The sequence below is a fragment of the Lutra lutra genome, chromosome 6 (assembly GCF_902655055.1).
Source record: "Lutra lutra chromosome 6, mLutLut1.2, whole genome shotgun sequence".
Lineage (NCBI taxonomy): Eukaryota > Metazoa > Chordata > Mammalia > Carnivora > Mustelidae > Lutra > Lutra lutra.
In genome coordinates this window covers 84,552,261-84,572,867 of record NC_062283.1, presented here as the reverse complement: position 1 = coordinate 84,572,867, position 20,607 = coordinate 84,552,261, and the positions used below count along the sequence as shown (strand labels likewise).

The 20,607-nt window shown below is 40.0% G+C and overlaps 1 protein-coding gene across 7 annotated transcripts in view; it reads left to right on the top strand.

Annotated features, from left to right (window-relative positions):
• Window positions 1–20,607, top strand: part of VNN1 (vanin 1) — a 42,971-nt gene that overhangs the window by 6,600 nt on the left and 15,764 nt on the right. The window contains exons 1-4 of one of the 7 annotated variants that reach the window (XM_047734160.1): window positions 1,220–1,445; window positions 7,737–7,880; window positions 16,791–17,040; window positions 18,308–18,438. In XM_047734160.1, the coding sequence (XP_047590116.1) occupies window positions 16,828–17,040; window positions 18,308–18,438 (344 nt within the window). In that variant the 5' untranslated portion in view covers window positions 1,220–1,445; window positions 7,737–7,880; window positions 16,791–16,827. Of the gene's footprint in view, window positions 1–1,219; window positions 1,446–2,126; window positions 2,264–7,736; window positions 7,881–15,460; window positions 15,569–16,790; window positions 17,041–18,307; window positions 18,439–20,607 lie in introns of those variants that run through there. The other 6 variants (XM_047734161.1, XM_047734162.1, XM_047734163.1 and 3 more) reach the window with 6 other exon arrangements.

Sequence of the window (20,607 nt, the reverse complement as noted above, 5' to 3'; positions counted from 1 at the left end):
TTCATCTTAAAGCTGTGCTAGAGTCTGGGCACAAGAGACTTTAGCAGTTTATTTTATTTTATTCTTAAAGACTTTTTAATTTATTTGTCAGAAAGAGAGGGAGAGAGCTCTCGTTGGCACAAGCAGGGGGAGGGCAGGCAGAGGAAGAAGCAGGCTCCCCGCTGAGCCGAGATCCCCATGTGGGACTTGATGCAAGAACCCTGGGATCATGACCTGAGCGAAAGGGGACCCTTAACCCACTGAGCCACCCATGTGTCCCTAGCAGTTTATTTTTAAAAAGACCTCTCTTTCTCTCTTTTTTTTTTTTCTTCCCCCTTCAGTCTCAGGTAATAGTGGGCTGTATTTACATTGCAAAGGCCAATGTGTAACTTTAAGGCCAAGAGAAAAATAAGTTCTTCCAAGAAGGACTTTGGTTTTCTAAGGCCAGTAATTTATAGTGTGTTTCAGATAAACAAGGGAAGTTTGGGGATTGGTAAAAGAATAGGTGAATTTTGAATTGCCTGTATGCTGATTTTTGTTTCGTAAAATAAGGATGGTGTTTTTGGTTCCTCAAAGAATTGGGTTATAATTTAAATGACATCTTACGTCCATTCACCTATCCTACTACATTATCTTCAATTTGTTGCTTTCCCTCTGGGTACATAGTTTTGTTGGTTTTTAATTTCAGTATAATTAGCATACAGTGTTATTAGTTTCAGGTGTGTAATATAATGATTCAACAATTCTGTACATTGCTCAGTGCTCATTATGATAAAAATACTTTTACCCTTTCACCTACTTCACCCATCCCTCCCCCATCAGTTTGTTTTCTATATTTAAGAGTGGGGGTTTTTTTTGTCTCTTTTTTTCTTTGTTCATTTGTTTTTTTATCAAATTTCCACATGAATGAAATCACATACTGTTTGTTTTTCTCTAACTGGCTCATTTCACTTAGCATTATACCTTCTAGATTCATTCGTGTTGTTGCAAATGGCAAGATTTCATTCTTTTTCATGGCGGAGTAACACTTACTATGTGTGTGTGTATACACACCACTTCTTTCACAATTCATTCATCCACAGACAAGGGTTGCTTCCATAATGTGGCTATTGTAAATGGTGCTGCATGAGTACATAGTTTCACTTTTAAATATTTCTGAGAGGATTGAGTAACATCTGGGGTGTCTGTCAGATCCCCAAAGAGGATGCAAAGGATACTGTGTTCAACAAATCCAGTGTGACTCCCAAAGGCAGCCAAAAGAAAGAAACAACTTGCCAGTACCAGGCAAGCAGAAAGCCAAGCCTAGTTACGCAAAACGGGACAAGCAAGCAGGCAGTTGTTATCTCTGGGAGAGAGGAAAACAATCCACAGTGGGCTTGAATATGAAAATGGAGGGACAACAGTGAGATTTTTTTTTTTTTCCTCTCCAGACTGGGCACGGCAGAGATTCAGAAGAACAGATTCTGGTAAGAGTTTTCATCCTTCACTGGCTTTTGACAGTTTATCCAGGATCCTGTCTGTAAGCTCTGTTACCAACCAGAGTTTTCTCTTAGCTATTTAAGGGAATAATATAGCAATTCACCAGAAAAGTCCTCAGTTTCTTCCACTCTGGGAGGGGGACCTCTATGGGAGCCCTTCTTTGAAGGTAGATGTGGGAGTATCTGTAAATCCATTAGCTGGCAGACATTTGCTTAGAATTATGTCTCCTTCCAGAGTGGAAAAACAATTCAGACAGACGATTAGTAGAATGAGTACTCAAAGGAGGATAGAGGTGAACCTTAGGAGTTCTTTTGTTGTCTGTATGTCAGGGAGCAAGACTTTCCTGTCCCTTTCAAGGCTCATCTAGTATATTGGGAATTAAACTGATACGAAAATTAACAGTAGAAAATCAAATTTCATTTCGGATGTATGGGGAATCCACACGCATGTGAAGATTCCAAAGAATCAGGCAGAATGAGGTATGTAGGTCATTCTGCGGGAAGGAGAAGGGGGTGGGGGTCTGGGACTTCAAAGCAAAGGAATGTAATTCACAGGAATATGAAAAAGACTAAATGGCTGGTAAACATGTTTGCTGGACCACTCAGAAAAAAGAAGACCTGGGGAACTTTGACCCAATAGGTGCTACAAGTTTCCTCCCTGTCTGCCACACCCAGTTCATGTTACGACATGGAGTTATCTATAGTGATCTCTCTCTTGCTGGAGCAGATTCTCTATCTGAATTCTTGTTATGCATTTGTGGGGGAGGTAATTCCTGAATCTGCTGGCTTTTGGTGACTTTTTTTGGGTAAGATTTTATTTATTTATTTGATAGAGAGATGGCTTGAGAGGGAACACAACCAGGGGGAGTGGGAGAGAGAGAAGCAGACTCCTGTTAGCAGGGAGCCCGATGTGGGGCTCCATCCCAGGACCCCAAGACCATGACCTGAGCCGAAGGCAGATGCCTAACGACTGAGCCACCCAGCTGCCCCTTTTGGTTACTTTTTAAACTCAACTAACCTTCATGCAAAAGTGGCCCATCTTGGGTCTGCAGGCCTTTTGCCCCTATACTTCCTTCCTCTGAAACTTCCCTGAAGTTCACATATTGAAAGTTGAGTTGGTAGACTCTTTCATCCTGGCAGGAAGTCCAGTTTAGCTAAACTCATTTCAAGAGGTGGTGATGCAGGTGTGTTCTCAAAGTTAGGCCTATGGCTCAAGAAATTAGGTATTAAATAAGAGGCATTTTTATAGAAACAAAAGAAAAACAATGGTTAATGGTTAGATCCTGTTATAAACCAATTTCTGAGTTTTAATGGTAGCTGGTCAAGAAGATGTCAGGCTATGTTTCTGAGTGACCCCTAGAGAAAGAGTCATGAAGATTATTTATAAATGAGCTGTTGTGATGATTTCTCTGAAATTTATATCAAGTTGTCTATATTCCATTTGTAGAGCTTCAGGAAAAAGGGCAGTTTTAATTTTTAAATGATTCCAAGTCAGAAATATGAGAGAAAAATAAAAACATTTTAGTTTGGAGACTGGTAGCTAGGTGTTGGAGGACACTAGAAGAAATCAGGATCTAGTCCAGTTTATAAGGAGCAGTATTAAAACCTAACATTTACAAAGGTGTGTTGAGGAAAAAAAATTTCTTCTGCTATCCAAGGTTCTTCTAGCTGGACTAAGAATCAAATTGACATGAGACAGACAAACAGACAAAAATCAAATTTAACTTCATACATACAGGGATCCACACAGGCATGAAATTCCAAAGACTTACATGAAACATATGAGTTAAGAAGAGGAGTAGGAGCCTGAAGATAGAGAGGTGAGAAAACCATCAGCAGGAAGTTGAGATGTTTGGAAAACAAAACTTGTCCTTTTATGCAGATGGATTTATTAGGTAAAGAGAAATCTCCGTTAATACCTGTTTTCCTAGTACAGGGAGGCAGTTGAGGGGGGAGATAAAGAGTTTTTCCTGAATCTGCTGGGTTTTGATGGCTTTTAACTCAAAGTAATATTCATGCCAAAGTGGTCTCTCTTGGGGCAGCCTGCCCTTAGCCCCTACAGGTACTTCTTATATATTAACATTTTTCATTAGCCTTTTGAAATGGATCTTTCAATGAAACTTGGAATTTTGAAACTTTTTAGAGGCTTCTTCTTGCCAATTAAAGCAGGTATCCCATTCTGTTTACCTTGGGAGCCCTTGCTTTCAAGTGCATTCCTTAGATGGCCGTATTTAACTGAAATGTTCTATCAGGGCCCTGATAATTCTATGTTGTTTTTAGTAAAATTTTACTATTTCTGTAGATAATCACAACTCCTGTCACCATAGTTTTGTTTTTAGACATAAAATAAGCAAGTGTGCCAGAAGGTGGCATGCTTTGCTCTTCTGATTTTAAGGATCCCATTAGCTAAGCTTTTGTTTACACAAAACAAGCAAACATGGGTTCCAAATGCAACGGCAATAACCAAAAATTGTCATTGTGGACTGGCCAGGAAAAGGCTGTGTCCACCACCTGCAATTCCCAGCATGGACTAAACCAGTGACATCGATTATGGGACTGCAGACTGGAACTGGGGAAAGGACTAAACCAGCAAACCACAGTCAATGGGGACTGCAGGTGGGAAATCAAGAGGAATTCCCGTGTGGAATTGTGGACTGAGCCAAGGGCTGAGGACTGGCACTCCATTAGACTATTCTGTCTAGACTGACCTGTTAATCCTGGACGAGAAAGCCAATTAGGTCAGGAGCTGGAATGCAAAAAGAGCGCAGCTCACCTGAGCGGGATTTGCCAGTGGCTCTCAGAAACAGCGAGAAAGACCGGGAACTCAAAAGTGTTCACAGACCGCCACCCCTGTGTTTCCCGTTGTTCTCAAACCCAGTCAGAATTTTGCTTCAGATCCTGATGCTGCCACCAAATCTGTTTAAAAAATAAGGCAACCAAGTAAATCTGAAGATCTGGTTGGCTTTATTAAATGACTCATGACTTGGGCAGCAAATAGGAGGAGCTCCCCTGAGCTAAACAAGAGACAGATTTTGTAACTGAACTAATGCAAGTTTGCTCCTGGGTGAGTCAGAAACTACACAAGGTTAAGTCATCGCACAAAGAAAGGTTTATTTGGGGGCGCCCGGGTGGCTCAGTTGGTTAAGTGCGTGCCTTTGGCTCAAGGTCATGGTCCCAGGGTTCTGGGATCGGCCCCGTATCGGGAAGCCTGCTTCTCCCTCTTTCACTCTCCTGCTTATGTTCCATCTCTAGCTGTCTCTCTCACTGTCAAATAAATAAATCTTTAAAAAAAAAAGAAAGAAAGGTTTATTTGCAGCAAATAAGGAGATCACGGGGGTGGAGGGGTGGGGGATAGTTTCCAAAGCCATGACTCTGAGCAAAGGTGAATGGATTCTCTTTATTTAGGGTTAAGATGAACATTTAGATTAGGAGGCCTCATCGTCTTGTGTAAAGGTGGGTGTAAGGTCGCATGTGCGCCTTAAGGAAGCATGCCTGTACATACACTACACGTATGTAGATGAGGCTCGAGAGCCCTTCCTTGGGCAGAGATTTTAGTAATAGAATGAAGTGAAGCTAGTCAGTTCTTGGTCTGTCTGCAGCCGTGAATCAGGAGTTAAGGTCAAACTGGTCTTGTTTGTCTGGGCTGGCTGGAAGTCTTGTCAGGGCAGTCACTATTGCCGGAAGTGTGGTTTTGGCTTCTGTTTACCTGCGTTAAGAGATAAACTGGAAAGAAGAGCTTAAGGGGACACCTGGGTGGCTAACTCAGGTCAGGATCCCAGGATCATGGGATCAAGGCCGATATCAGGTTCCCTGATAGGCAGGGAGCTTGTCTCTCTCTATCTGCTGCTTCCTCTGTTTGTGCTCTGTCAAATAAATAAATGAAATCTTTAAAAAAAAAAAGAGCTTAAGGAAAAATGTGGGCCAAAAATTGGTGAGTATAAGCAAGTGAGCAGTAAAGGTCAGGTCTTGGGGTGTAGCTGGTGATGGTTTTTTAAGACACAGGGAAGGCATTAATAGAGGAATAAAGGGGGCACCTGGGTCTGTTAAGTGTCTGCCTTTGCCTCAGGTCATGATTCCAGGGTTCTGGGATGGAGCCACGTATCAGGCTCTTTGCTCAACAGGGAGTCTGCTTCTCCCTCTCCCTCTCTTTCTCTGTGCTCTCTCTCTTTCTCAAAGAAATAAAATCTTAAAAAGAAAAAAGGGGGCGCCTGAGTGGCTCAGTGGGTTAACCCTCTGCCTTCAACTCAGGTCATGATCTCAGAGTCCTGGGATCAAGCCCTGCATCGGGCGCCCTGCTCAGTGGGGAACCTGCTTCCCCCTCTCTCTTTGCCTGTCTCTTCCTACTTGTGATCTCTCTGTCAAATAAATAAAATCTTAAAAAAAAAAAAAAAGGAATTTATTAGCAAGAGACACATTGTTTAGGCAAGGTTGCCTTCCTAAGGGTAGTGATAGGGGCTTACCAGTAAATTTCTAGAATTGACCCGGAAATTCTGTGTTGATTGGTAAAAGGTTACATTTTCCTGGTGTGCAATGACAGTTAGGTTAGGTATTAGGTCTTGGTTTACTGACTAGGGGCCCTAAGTGATGCAGTTACGGGCCTGTGGTTTTCTTTTTTAACATCAGTTTAATTAAAAAGGATATAACTCATGAACAGCCAGATGGAAGGGATGCATAGGGAAAGGGAAGGGACCCAGAGCCCTGTGCCCTCTCCAAGCATGCCCTCTCCCCACATCTCCATGTGTTTGCCCAACCGGAAGCTCTCCAGACCCCTTTATTATATAGGCACACTTGATTAAATCATTGACCATGGCTACTGATTCAACTTCCAGGCCAAGTCCCCTCCCCTGAGGTGTCGGGGTGGGACTGAAAATTCCAACTCTCTAATCCCATGACTGGTTCTCCCACACTGATGTCACTTGGATCAGGGGCATCAGCTGGATCACCTGCGTTAGCTGGAATCACTGAGGAGATCAGGGAAATATCCAAAGTGCTATGGCAAGCTAGTGGCAATTCTGGGGCAATTCATTAAAGGACACATTAGGCTTTTCGTGTACCAGGCACTGTGCTAGGCGCTGGGGACTAGAGAAGTATGAGAGGCAATGCCCACCCCATTCAGTCTTTGCTCTCCCTTCTTTCCCCTGTTTCTGGTTCTTTCCACTTGGATGAGGTATGATTTCCTGCTGAGTTCCTTTTGGGGCCTGCTACCTGGGTGCTGGTAGCGAATGGTCCAGTTGCTGTGGGTCTCCTTTCGACTCCAGGTAGTGGGATGTCGTACTTTCCCTCTACAGAGGCAATCCTCTCCATCCTTGTAGAATCTGGTGGTATTAATCAAGGCTTCTCTCCACATAAAAGATTTGTTTTGGTCAAGAGCCACTTTGGCATATTGATTATTTTAAACTAAAATGACTTAAGAAATAGATGATGCAGGGTGCCTGGGTGGCTCAGTTGGTTAAGTGTCTGCCTTTGGCTCAGGTCATGATCCCAGGATCCCGGGATCGAGTCCTTCATTGGGCTCCCTGCTCTGCCTCTCCCTCTCTCACTCCCCCTGCTTGTGTTCCGCCTCTCGCTGTGCCTCTGTCGAATAAATAATATCTTAAAAAAAAAAAAAAAGAAAGAAAGAAAGAAACAGCCAATGCAAAAAGAACACTCACTTCTGGGTACCTGGGGGGCTTAGTTGGTTAGACATCTGCCTTCAGCTCAGGTTATGATCCCAGAATCCTGGGATCAAGTCTTGAATCAGGCTCCCTGCTCAGTGGAGAGCCTACTTCTCCCTCTGCCTGCCACTCCCCCTGCTTGTGCTCTCTCTTTCTCTCTCTCTCTCTCACAGTCTCACTCTATCTCAAATAAGTAAAATCTTTTTTAAAAGTCTTAAAAAAAAAAAAAAGAACACTGACTTCTTTATCTTCAGAAAACAAGAAATAAATCCCTTGTATAAAAAGTGGACAATCTGTACCAGGAGGTAAAGAGATTCTTATTATCAGGCATAGGAAGTTTAGAGTCAAAAAGGCTATATAAACAACCCTTGTTACCTTTTTAAATTTACTACTGCAGCCCACATTCTGTTTAAAATTCCTTACTCACTGAAGCTTCCCAAATTAAGTTTTCTTTGTCCTGTCAATTCCTCACAGAGTTATTGCTTCTTTGCCTAAAAAGTGTAACAACTGCCTCCCTTGGTCATTTCTTTAGGTCTCAGTGTCATTACCCTGTCTCTGTGTGGAGGTAATAAAACTCTTTTTTTCCCCCTCCTGTTACTCTGTCTCATGTCCATTTAATTCTTAGACCAGCTGGAAATCCTTGGGAACACAGGAGTTGGTTCCTCCCCTCCAGTTGCCGTGGCCAGTGGGATCAACTTCCGCTGGATATTTGCTCTGAAGTTTCCACAGCTTCAAAATCTTGGGAGAACTGACATACGGCCGGCAGAAGGTAAGATTTCTTACCATGTCGGCCTCCCCAAATCTGTCTGTGAGGTCTGGTGGAGTGAGTATGATGACAATCTTTTACTCTTTCTCTCAAATTAAATTAGCAGGAGAAAATATTTGTGGAACTAGTTCCTTTGGCTTAGCGACTCTCAGAAAAAAATTTGGTAGAGCACTGTTTGCTAAGTGATCCATTTCCTTCCAGAGATGGTCTTTGTTTTCCTTTGTCTGTGTCTTTTGTGTTTTTTGTCACAAAAGGGGATTAAATCCATAAAACATAGTGTTCATGGTTCATATCAGACAGTGTGTGGACATACTTCATACTTCACTGTGGGTTCCCAGTGTAAAAACTAGATGAGGTTTTTCCTTTTATTGTGTTCTCTGTCCTAAGAGCTTGGCTTTGTGACCAGTGAGAACAATTTCCTCTGGTCTCGGCCATCTGGAAGGTGCATTTACTGGGGTGCACTTTGGTGGCAAGTTGAAAAGACTGGGGATTGGAGACACCCATTTACAAGCAGCCTTCTCTTTGCCCAGTTGTGCCAGCTCTCAGGGGAGTTTGTCATAAGAGGTCCTAGACTGTAAGGGCCTTGGTCGTCTCAACCTTCATTGCTTGTGAGTGCTAGAAAAATCCCATTCCAGTAGCACCTGCCTCCTGTGACAGATTGGTGAGTCTGTGACTGGAAGCTTCCTACCTTTGTGGGAGACTGGAGACAACCTAATAATACCACGTCATTCTTCCCACCTGTCCCTGAAGGTCTTTGCTTCCTTGGACTATTCTTGGAAGTAGACTGTTAGATCATGGGGGCTTCATCAACTATGCCTTCTCTAGGGACATCTCTTGTATCTTTGGTCAAACCATAAAAAGGCTTATTGGTTTGAGTGGCTGTGAATTGACATTAATAACAACATCCTATTCATCATGGCCAGAGGATGGATCCTTGAAATTGGCTAAATTAAAGAGTGCCTGGGTGGCTCAGTCGGTTAAGTGTCTGCCTTCGGCTCAGGTCATGATCCTGGTGTCTTGGGACGGAGCCCTGCATCAGGCGTCTTGCTCAGCCGGGAGCCTGTCTGCTTCTTTCTCTGTCTGCCACTCCCCCTGCTTGTGCTCTCTCTCTCTCTGACAAATAAAATCTTAAAAAGCAATGTAAAATTGGCTAATTGTCTTATTAGTATAAGGCTATCCTTGACAAGATAAAAGAACAGACTCAGACTTAAGACAAAAGTTAATATCTACATCAATTGTAGATTTCCCTTCCTCAAATCTGACCCCATTTATGGGTTTTAACTTCTCTTTCCCTACAAGATTTTTTGTATAGTACTCCGGCTTAATCTCAAGTTCAAAGTATACAAACTACTCTTATAAATGCTGGAGGCCGCTAAGTGAATTTAGCATAAGAACCTGAGACAGCCAGTAGGGTTTGCTTTGCTGTAATCAGGCTCTGCCAACCTTAGGCATTTCTATGCAATGACCTTGGCAGATGTAGCTTAGAACTGTGCACAACTCCCCCAACCTGCCCCCAAGTCACAGAGAATTCATGTCCCTTGAACAGCAGCAGATCTTTTAAATTATAAAGCCCTTTTCCTTCCACTTTCAAAAGATCCCTACCAAATTTAGAGGAATTAGAAAGGTTGATGGCTATTCACAAGCTCACTCAAAGAGAACTTGACTGGCAACTAAGGGAAGTTTCTTTCAGCTTCTGATTATGCTATGGGTATGAGGCAAGTCAGAAGGGCCCCGGAACAGAGCCCCCCTTCACAGAGGAAGCTGATGACCAGAATTTCTCCTAAGCCCTCCTGCAATTAATCAGTGGAAGGCTTATCTAAGGGCCTAAGATCAGAAAAGTCCAAGGTTAAATTACGTACTTAGAAAAAAGATTTTATTAAAACACTTTATACAGAGTTTATCAAGGCATAAAGCTCTTGATTCCTGTTTTAGTTAAAAATCTCCCTGGTTTATATACATATATAAAGTTTAGTTAGAAAGGCAGATCCATCCCTTGATATTCAGGCTGCAATCCATGATCTTTGGGGGAATTAAAGGCAACTGTCTTTGTCTTACAAATCCCTACAAAACAAAACTAGAAATAAACTCTAAAAATAAGTCAAAGCCCACCTATTTTTACCAATCTCAAAACCTTGCCTATTCCTCTCTAGATGCTTTATAGCTATCACAAAAGATCGAATATTGGAACAGAACTGTCCTGTACCTAAGAAAAGAAACAGTTTTTTAAAATAGCAATTATCTCAAATTTCTTTAAAACAAACAAAACAACTTGCATTCTTTCTCTGTCCCTTAGAGTTATAATTTCAACATGTCTTTGAAATGAAAACACAGTCCACAATTGTTTGAGACTGAAGCAAAAAGGCAGGGAAGGGAAGAGGGCTTTTTTAAAAATACAGATTGCTAAGGGGGCAACTGGATGGCTCAGTCGATTCAGACTCCTGATCTCACCCCAGGTATGGATCTCAGGGTCATGAGTTCACGCTCAGTGATGAGCTTTATGCTGGGTGTGGAGCTTACTTAAAGAATAAAAATACAAATTGCTAAAAGGGCTCTTATGCCCAGGCTCTAGCATCTCTAAGTGGATAATATGTCCCAAAAAGTCCACCTTGGAGAAAACTTGGGTACTTTGTGCCTTTGTGGTAAAAATTTTCTATCCCCTTTTCTAGGACCTAAGAGCCATTCTTTGAAATATAAGCTTCAAAAAAAAGTTTCTCACCAGAAGGAAAAAAAAAGAGAGCAAGAAAAGGTATACAAAAATCAGGCCTATAACGTTCTCTCTACAAAACAAAAACTATAGGATCTTTGTTTACATCTGTAAGTATGTCCATATTGTTAAATAAGAGAAATCCATCAAAGTAAATGTTAAAGATTACATTGGCTTTATAATCAGTTCATGAATGGGGCAGCACTCCAAAGTGCTGCAGAAAAGGAACTCCTTTTAGAGGTAGAGATGGAGCGGAAAAAGACAGTTATTAGCAAAGAATCCATGTTGTAGGCAATTTGCCCTCCTAAGGGAAATGGAAAGGGTCTGTCAATAAACTTCTTGTGTTGACCAGGAAATGCCATGTTGCCTGGTTAAAGGTTACATTCCTGGGGAGTTGAAACTGCAGTTTGTTTAGGTATTAAGTTTTGGTTTACTGACTTGGAGCCTTAAAATGAAGTGATGCCATATTGGGCCTGTGGTTTTCTTTTTAACAATAGATATCTTGTAAGTGTGAGATTTGCCTACATGTGGATGGTAGTACTAAAATTAGTTCATAAAAGAGCTCTGTTTAGTCAGTTTCAAGGCAAGCGCTTATTTTCAAGAACACATGATTTCGGAGAATATTCGTTGTTAGAGCTAATTTAAGGTTGTCAGTGTAGTTAAAATAGACATGTCTCTAAAATTACAACATTAAAACTAAAACTTTTATTCTGTCTCAGTTTACTTAGAGTCAAATAGGCTGCTATTATCTCTGTTTTTAAAAAATGATTGACTTGGAGGGATAACTGACTTTGATATCTCAGAGTTTTTAGGGGTAATCTAAGCATAATTGTTAAGAACAAGTAAATTAGATATAAATTTTAAAAGTTTTTTTAGGTAAACTTTTAAAATAGTTTCCCTCATCTTTTTGGCAACTTGAAACCTTGAAGTTTTGCTAAGTGGTGAGTTAGGTTGAATTCATTGAGTATCTCAGTCATTTCTAAATAGACAATAAGCATTAAATACTGAACATAGGTTTATCTACTTGTGGTTTCCTTATTACTTTAGCAAAACTAAAGATTTAAGTCTCCTAGTAAACATGTTCTGTTCTTTATTAAACTTTTGTACTATGAAGAAACATATGTTTCTAGAAATTATGAAATATATCCGTAAACTTGCCAATCTAAAAAATGCTGGAGAAACAGACAACTTACAGTTGTTTACTACTACTTCACCAAAAATTAAAGTTTCTAAGGATTAAGAGTTGTGATTAACATATGACTAAAGCTGCTAAAAATTATAAGGGAAATAACTCTGTATGATGCATGTTTCTGGTAGGAAAAAGTATGAGGAACGGCAATACATTTTTGTTGAGGGAAAAAAAAGTTTTCCTAAAGTGAGGCTAGTGATTTAAAAAGGGAAAACTTAAAATCTGAGGTCTTTGAAAAATAATTTTATATATAGCTAAGGTTAGAATAAGTATATTTAAGAGTGAGTTTTAATATCAAAAGAACAGATGGAAAATTAGAATTTGTTTTTTCTCTCTGTTAAATACTTTCTTAGATGATTGGTTTGGTTTTTATGAGAAATTACAAACAAAATTTTCTTTACCTTTTATGTAATCTGCCTAGAAAATGATTTTATGTTTTGTTTTTTATCAAATCTTTGATCATTCAAGAAGACAGTCTTCTTAATATTAAAGTAGCTAAGACTTGTTTACAACTATGAAACCTTCTGTATTTGCCTCTCATTGTCACTTTGGTTAAATCATTTAATAGTTTTATAATCTGTGATCCTTCTTTTCTTTTAAGATTTTATTTATTTATTTGACAGAGAGAAAGAGATCACAAGTAGGCAGAGCAGGAGGCGGGGTTGGGGTGGGGGGAAGCAGGCTTCCCGCTGAGCAGAGAGCCTGATATGGGGCTCCATCCCAGGATCCCGAGATCATGACCCAAGGCAAAGGCAGAGGCTTAACCCACTGAACCACTCAGGCACCCCATGTGATCCTTCTTTAATTAATGCTTGAAACTTTTGATATTTTTTGACATATTTCCCATAATCAAATTTTTTTAATGGTCTTATATTTAAGTAATCTCTACAGCCAACATGGGACTTGAACTCATCACCGCAAAGTCAAGAGTCACATATTCTTCCAACTGAGCCAGCCAGGCGCCTCCCAAAATCAAATTCTAAAATAAAGTCTTTTGCCTACAATCTAACTGAAATGTTCCAGAGGGCCCTTGGAACATTTCAGTGATTTTTTTTCTCATTGTTAAAGAGAGAAATTAGGCTTGTTTGGTATGTTAAATTACAGGGGAAGTATTGTCAAACAAATAATACTAAACTGTCTTATATTTGTGTATATATATGCTATTAAAGTAACTATTCTGGAAATTATACGAAACTTCTAGAAATTTGATATGTCTTGGTATGTTGTTATCTTAAAATGTTATGTGTCACAAAAATAACCAAATTTTCTTGTCAATTACATTGTAATGAATTTTAATCAGATTTTTAATCATGGGCATTTTTAAAGTCTTTTGTCATTTGTAGACAGTTACCCTTTTACTCAGATGCTTTTACAAAAGCTTCCTGCAACTGTGTTTCATCCTCAATGAGAGAGAAAGAACCTTGAGTATAGGTTCCTGATAACCTTAAGATCATAAGACTAAATTTGTTAAGAATTTCTGGAACTAGTAGAAAAACCAGATTCAAGCAGAAAAAAAATTAATAACATGAGACTAAATGAACTGAGGACAAGTATAATTTTTTAAAAGATTTATTTATTTATTTATTTATTTATTTGAGAGAGAGAGAGGGAGAGAGATCGGAGTAGGGGAGGAGCAGAGGGAGAAGCAGGCTCCCCACTGAGTAAAGAGCCCAATGTGGGGCTCCATCCCAGGATCCCAAGGTCATGACCTGAGCCCAAGGCAGTTGCTTAACTGACTGAGGCACCCTAGGATGATTATAATTTTTATGATTTTTTTTGTTTGAAGCATTGCTGATCTTTTAAGGTTTTATTTTTCCAGATTTAAGCAAACATCCTCTTAAGCTAATTATGACCTGCAATAATTTGATAAAATAAGAACTTTTCAACAAATTAAAATACTTACCTTTTTCTTTCTGTCTTATCCCTCCAGAATTTTCAGTGAATATTCTTATATTTTCATGGCAACATTTTCATTTACATAAATTCAACAATAATCTGTTCTCCTTGTATCAACACATAATTGGAAACATTGATTATATTACTGAGGCTTTGATTGGCATGTCATAGTTGAGGGAAACCTGCAAAAACTTAGGTATGACCAGACAGCTTTAAGGAAATAATGTTGGTTATATGGAGCCAATAAGGCCCCTTGGAAAAACAGCCCAATACCTTGCTTATGGGGTTGCTAGCAACCTTTTAGGTAAAGGACGTCACTTCTTGGCAGGTGCAGGAACCTGGGGCTATTTTGCAGATCTCAACAGAGAGGAATTAACCCGAATCTAAAGATATTATCGGCAAAGTCTGATGGCAAGTATTTGGCTTGGCTTCTGACCTTGAGAGGCTGTTAAAAGTTCAATGTAGAGATTCCCTGTAAAAAGTTCTAGCAAAGCAGAGTTAAAAGAGTATATATGATCAGTTGCTATTCTTGCTGAACTTACATATATAATCAGGCCAACATTGGTTCCCCCCCCCACCTCGGTTTATTTTTTAAACAAATCAGTCTTAATTTAGCTATCTTTGGTAGAATGCTAGTGATTATAAAGAGGAAAATTATGTTTTTGTAACACACCTTTATGGATATTGGATTCTAAAACAGTTCTTTATAAACAAAACTAGATCTTAATTTTTTCTAGGTGCCTTCAGTGTCCAGCCACAATTCCTAGTTAACATCTCCAATTTTTTCCCATAATTTTGATGGGAATCATTTCATAAATAAAACTTCCCCTTTTCTTGAAGCCCTGCAACCTAATACAAACAACTTTATGTAAACTTGAGTGAAATCATAACAGCTCATTTATAGACCATCTTCATGCCTGTTGTTCTATGGGAGCAGAAGGGTCACCAGAGACACTTGATGTACAAACTGAAAGTCTTCCAGATTACCATTGCCTGCCCTCACCCTGTTTGAAGATGCATTTAGCCTGACATCTAGAAATCTCCACTGGCTACTCAGAACTCAGAAACCAGTTTTATAATTTATCTAATCTTAACCATTGCTTTTCTTCTGCTTTCATAAAAATGCCTCTTATTTATTACATGATTAATGAAATCATAGGTTTAACTTTGAAAATACATAAGCATCACAGCCTTCTGACTTGAGTTTTATTAAACTAACCTATTGTCAGAACTAAAAGACCGACCATTCAGTGAGATAAAACAGTTTGCCAGCTCAACTTCCTTTGGAAGTTTCAGAGTAGGGGATCATAGGGACCAAGAGCAGGCCACCCCAAAATGTGACACTTTAGCATATTGATTATTTTAAATGAAAGTTACTTAAGAAACAACCTATGCAAAAAGAATATTCTGACACCCATCCGCCAACTTTGTCTTCCTAAAACATGAAAAAATCTCCCTGTGCAAGGTAGCCTGTCCATACTGAGAGGTAAAGAGATCCTTATCCCCAGAGACAGAAAATTTAGAGCCAAAAAGGCCATATAAACAACCCCTGTTACTTTCACTAATTTACTACCCCAGCCCAAACTGTTTAGAATTCCTTACTAAATGAAGCTCAAGTTGTTTTCTTTGACTTGTCAATTCCTCACAGATCTATTGTCTGTTTGTCTAAAAAGTATGAAAACTGCCTGCTTTGGTTATTTCTTTAGGTCTCAATTTCATTTGTGGACCTCCAGGCACACTTCATAAAATATTATTTTTTATCCTGTAGATACGTCTTATGTCAATTTAATCCCTAAGGTCCTGAAGGGTAGAAGGAAATTGTTTCTTCCCCACAGAGACAATTTCCCCAAGCTCTCTCCTCTGTAAGAGCAGAAAGGCTACATTTCAGGAGCTTGGCACTTGGTAGGTGGCTTAGCAAAGCTGACGCAGTGACAGTACTGATAAGGGGTCACAGCTCAGGTGCCACAGTAGGGGCTGTTGGTCCCTAACCAGTTACTGTTTCAGCCAATAGTGTTCTACTCCAAGAACTAGTTATTCATCTGAAGACCTTCTCTTGATGTAATATATGCTACGTAGGCCACAAATGATAGATTGACTAGGTGGTAACACATGAGGACAGGGGAAGGGTTATTTAGTCCAGTGATTAAATTTCTGTCATGTCTTGAGCCTGAGCCTCTGGTGACCTCCACTAGTGCTTCTCAAGTTCTCTCTCGCTTGAGACAGGAAGGCTAGAAGGGCTACAGTTTCAGTTTGAAACTTCCCTTTCCCCAGGTTAATTAGGCTCTGGTAAATAGTTTCTCTGGAGGGCAGCCTTTTGTTAAGGAAAACAAAATGCTCCATTGGGCATATTTCCACCCCCGCCCCAGGAAGCATGAGGCAGAGGATTTGTCTCCACTGTTCTCCCAGGGGATCTGTGGGGTTCTTAGAGGTAAAGTTCACAAAAGTGTGATGGCCTCTCTGATACTGGGACCTCCCTAAGTTTTTTACTCTTAAGCTTGTCCACACAGAGTGTCTGGCAATTAGTCAATGGCAGTTAATGTGATCATACCAGTTCTGGCCCCAACCATCTATATCTTAGAATGTGACCTCATTTGGAAACAAGATTGTTTCAGATAGAAGTTAAGATGAGGTCATTCTGGAATAAGGTGGGCACTAAACCACATGACCCATGTCCTTTTAAGAAGGGGAAATTGGGATTCAGACATGCATACAGTTAAAGTGCCATGTGCAGACACAGGGAAAAGACAGCCATTTATGCAGAGAGAGAGAGAGAGAGAGCTCTTGAACAGATCCTTCCCTTGCCGTCCTCTGGGAGAACCAACTCCACAGACACTTTGATCTGAAACTTCTTGCCTCTAGAACCATGAGATAATAAATTTTTGTTGTTCAGACTGCCCAGTATTGGGCACTTTGTGATGACAACCCTAGAAAACTAAAACATACCTATCCTTATTAAATCCTCACAGATCCTTGCAGTAAGAGTCCTTTGTTATGTAAGATTTGTTTACATCTGTGTCTACGATGCAATACCATAAGGCTTGCTTAGAATAAATTTTGTAATGTATTTATAAAGTACTAGTCCAGGAAATCACGATTAATTGTGTTTTCTCTCTATACATGTCAGGACTTGCTCTGCTTATCAGCGGTCATCAGACTTCAGCATGATCACCTCTCAGTTGCTGGCTTATGTGGCAGTTTCAGTTCTCTGTGTCTTCAGAGTCAGCTCCCGGGATACATTTATTGCAGCTGTTTATGAACACGCAGTGATATTACCTAATGCCACCCTGATACCAGTGTCCCATGAAGTGGCATTAGCATCAATGAACCAAAATCTGGATCTTTTAGAGGCAGCAGTCACTTCAGCAGCAAACCAGGTACCATCTCTCAGGCATGCTGGATTCCACCAGGAGAAGGAGTAGGGTCTTAGGAGGCAGGATCCCTATCAGGTTTGGTTATACTTTTGGAAGACATATGTGCAGGGTAGCCAACAACTTTGTTGTACAATCAGACTCCTATCTCCTTCTCAAAGTTATTATAGCTGGGGCTCCCTAATAATGAGACCAAGTTAAGAAAAGAATGGCTTCATCATCATGAAGGAAGCAGCAGACCATTGAGGAAATTGCTGTACATTCAATGACTTTGCTGCTCTATTTTGCTACACATGGAGAGTGGAGGACAAATGAGTCAAGACCGGATGCTTTGCTCAGAGTATCAGCAGCTTTGATATACTTTTGTGCTCCTAAGCTTGTGCAGGTTTTTGGATTAATTCATGACATCAAGATAAAGTTAAGTTGCAAATTACTTAACAAGATGTATTATGTACTTCATACTTCATTCTAATTATAGATTAACTATATATTAATGCATATAAGCCCTGAGTTGAATGAAGGGTTAAGTATAAGTGTGTAGTTTGAATGGATATGATTGAAACAAGGTATTTGTAGATCAGGTGTAGAGGAGGACTTTGTGAAGTGGGATGAGTCATGAGTAGATACATATCACTGATATCTACCAATATATATTCTTAGACAATACAAACATTTTAAAGATTAATAAGAATTCTGAGGTTCTTTTTTACCCTTAGTAGGACTATTTTCTTAAAGGCTGCAGACTCTCCCATCTGAAGGCGCCCAGGTGTGTCTGGGGTGTACCTCTGGGCTTGGCACCTTTAAGGGGAGTCAGTGTCTGAGTGCCCTCCTTCTGAGAAGCCAGAGTCACTTTTGTAGGGTACGGAGCAGGGAAGGCTGGAGTGGAGCAGGAAGTAGAACAGAGACTTTGAGTATAAATTGATCCCATGACACCCGGGCACAAAATCTACCCAAAGTCCAGGAAGGGGGCCAATTTTAAGAAGAGTTGTTTTTATGCTTAACAACGGCAGTGGATAGCAACCCTGTGAATAGTGATGTTTATGAAAGAATGGAAACGTTATATAGAAATGGTGATGTGGGATTAAACAATGCAATTGTGCAAAGAAAATAAATTTAAAAAATATAGAAAACAAAAGATTAAGATTGAAAAAAAAAAAAAAAAGGCCTGGATGACAGTTGCTCATCCACCCAGTTCCTCAGGTCCCCTTACAGACCCTGTCTTGGATTGTTTGCTTCTCTGAGAAATATTTTAATTAAGCTACATTTTTAACAGGGTGCAGATATTATTGTGACTCCAGAAGATGGTATATATGGCTGGAACTTTAACAGGGAAACTATCTACCCATACCTGGAGGATATCCCAGACCCTGAAGTCAACTGGATCCCCTGTATTAATCCCAGAAGGTATTAATCCCAAACAGGTAGTGGACAATCCAATCATAAACATGCACTTACTTTACCTGGCAGGACTTTTTAGTAGATCACCGCTTAAGATCCACTATCAACTCTAAGTTCAAGATAGTTTTATTTTTCCTCTTCTGTGGATACATTTATTAGGGAAGTGATAGGAATTGTGAAATCACAGAAATCAGTGCTGGAAGGTAACACAGAAATCATCAAATTCAATGTGAATATATTTCCATTGAGGGAAGGAATCTGGAGAGACAATAGCATACTTGCTTAGGGTTACAGGGGTAGTTGGTTAGTGGGAGAACCAGATTCAGACTCTAGTCTTCTGACTTCTTACCAGTGAAGAGAAAATTGTTGCCCCACATGGGCCTGTAATTTGAAAACTGAGTGAGAAAAATGATAAAATATTCATTTTTAGAATTAAGAATTTTCCTTTAACATTAATAAAATGGCTAAATGAGCTTAATGTGTATGAAATCCCAAGAGCTTAAGGTGATTGTCAATGTAGCAGAAACGGGTAAGTGGTTTAAGTCAGGTCCAGAAATACAATCTGCAATGAAAGTAGCACTATTATTTTTAATGTAGACAAAGCAATACCTTATATATCTCAGAGAATCATCTCAGCTATCTCACTTCTTTCTAAAGCCACTATTGCTAACATCATAGGAACTCCTTTTTTGGAACTGCTCCCCAAACCACACAAATTAACTAATATAACTGCTTATAGAGACACCTTGATTTTGACAAGTTCAGTATTATTTATCTTAATCATCTACTTTCTTCATATTTCATTGTATCATAATTGTTTTTTATTTGACCAGCTCTCATGCCGGGTTTTCAGTTTCTGAAGGCAAGCACTCTTTGTGCTCTTCTGTTATGTGTTGACTTAGCTTGTATCTGAAAGACCTTTTCCTAGAACCAAATTTCCAAGGGCCTCCTGAAAATCCCCACCAGGCTGTTCCATGCAATCCATTTCAAGGAGTCTGATTGCCCTGCCTATTTTCTATCAGCTAATTGCTTCTCCATTCCTTGCTTTCATTCATTTATTTAACATTTGTGTGTGTGTGTGTGTGTGTGTGTGTGTGTGTGTGTGTGTGTGTGTGTGTGTAGGCTGAGAAAATTAAGGCCATCCCACCTCAAGTTTAGCTGATGTGGGAAACAGAGGCAGAAGAAAATCATTAAAATTTTTAATTTTAATTTGAAACAGACTGAGTGGCTCTCCCCTGGGGACTCAACTGCCCTCACCTTGAGGTTTCGCTAAGGACAATCCTAGCCTGACCGACCCCCTACCCCAACAGGTCCGACCAGGACCCTGTAAGTCCCTGTAAGTCTACTTTAACAATTCCTGTAGGAAACTTTATCTCTAAACCACCAAGATAGTGTCGAGAATCGTTCCCAAGCATATGGCCCACTGATATACATCTAAAGGGTCTCACGAGAAGATTTTTATTACTGGTAATAACTTTCTCCCAATAATAACTAGCCCCTCAAGGTCCTGGAGACCTTGCTTCCTTAGAGACTTACATCATCCCTAATCCCCTTTGTCCTCACTCACCGCCGAGTCCAACCCTGCTCTGCCTTTAAAAACTGACTGTAATCTGGTTCGGGGTCAAGTCCCTACTCCGCTGTGCTGGGTATACTTGGGCCCAAGCTTAAGCTTGTCAAATAAACCCTCGTGTGATTGCATCGGTGCTTGGCTCCTTGGTGGTCTCTCGGACGCAAAAACTCGGGCATAACGTGTGTGTGTGTGTTTGTGTGTGTGTGTGTGTGTGTACATATTATGTACAGGTACTATTCTGTACAGTAGGGTGGACAAAATAGATTAAAAATCTATCTTCTTGGAGATTATATTTTAGTGTGGGGAGATAATCAATGAAGAAAAAAGATAATATCTGTTTAGTTATCTATTAATCTATCTACATATCTATGATATGTAGTAAAGGTAAATGCTATGGACAAAAACAAGCAGGATAGGTGAATATGGCCGCCAACGTGGGGCCTTAATTTTTGGTCATCAGTTGTCTTCGTGGTGACATCTAAGCAAAGACTTGGAAGAAAAGAGGGAGCAGGTCATATAGGTTCTAACAAAGGTTTTTGTAATCTTTCCTGGATATAACAAACAGTCTGAAAAATGTAGTTTAGATGTATATATATTTGAATATA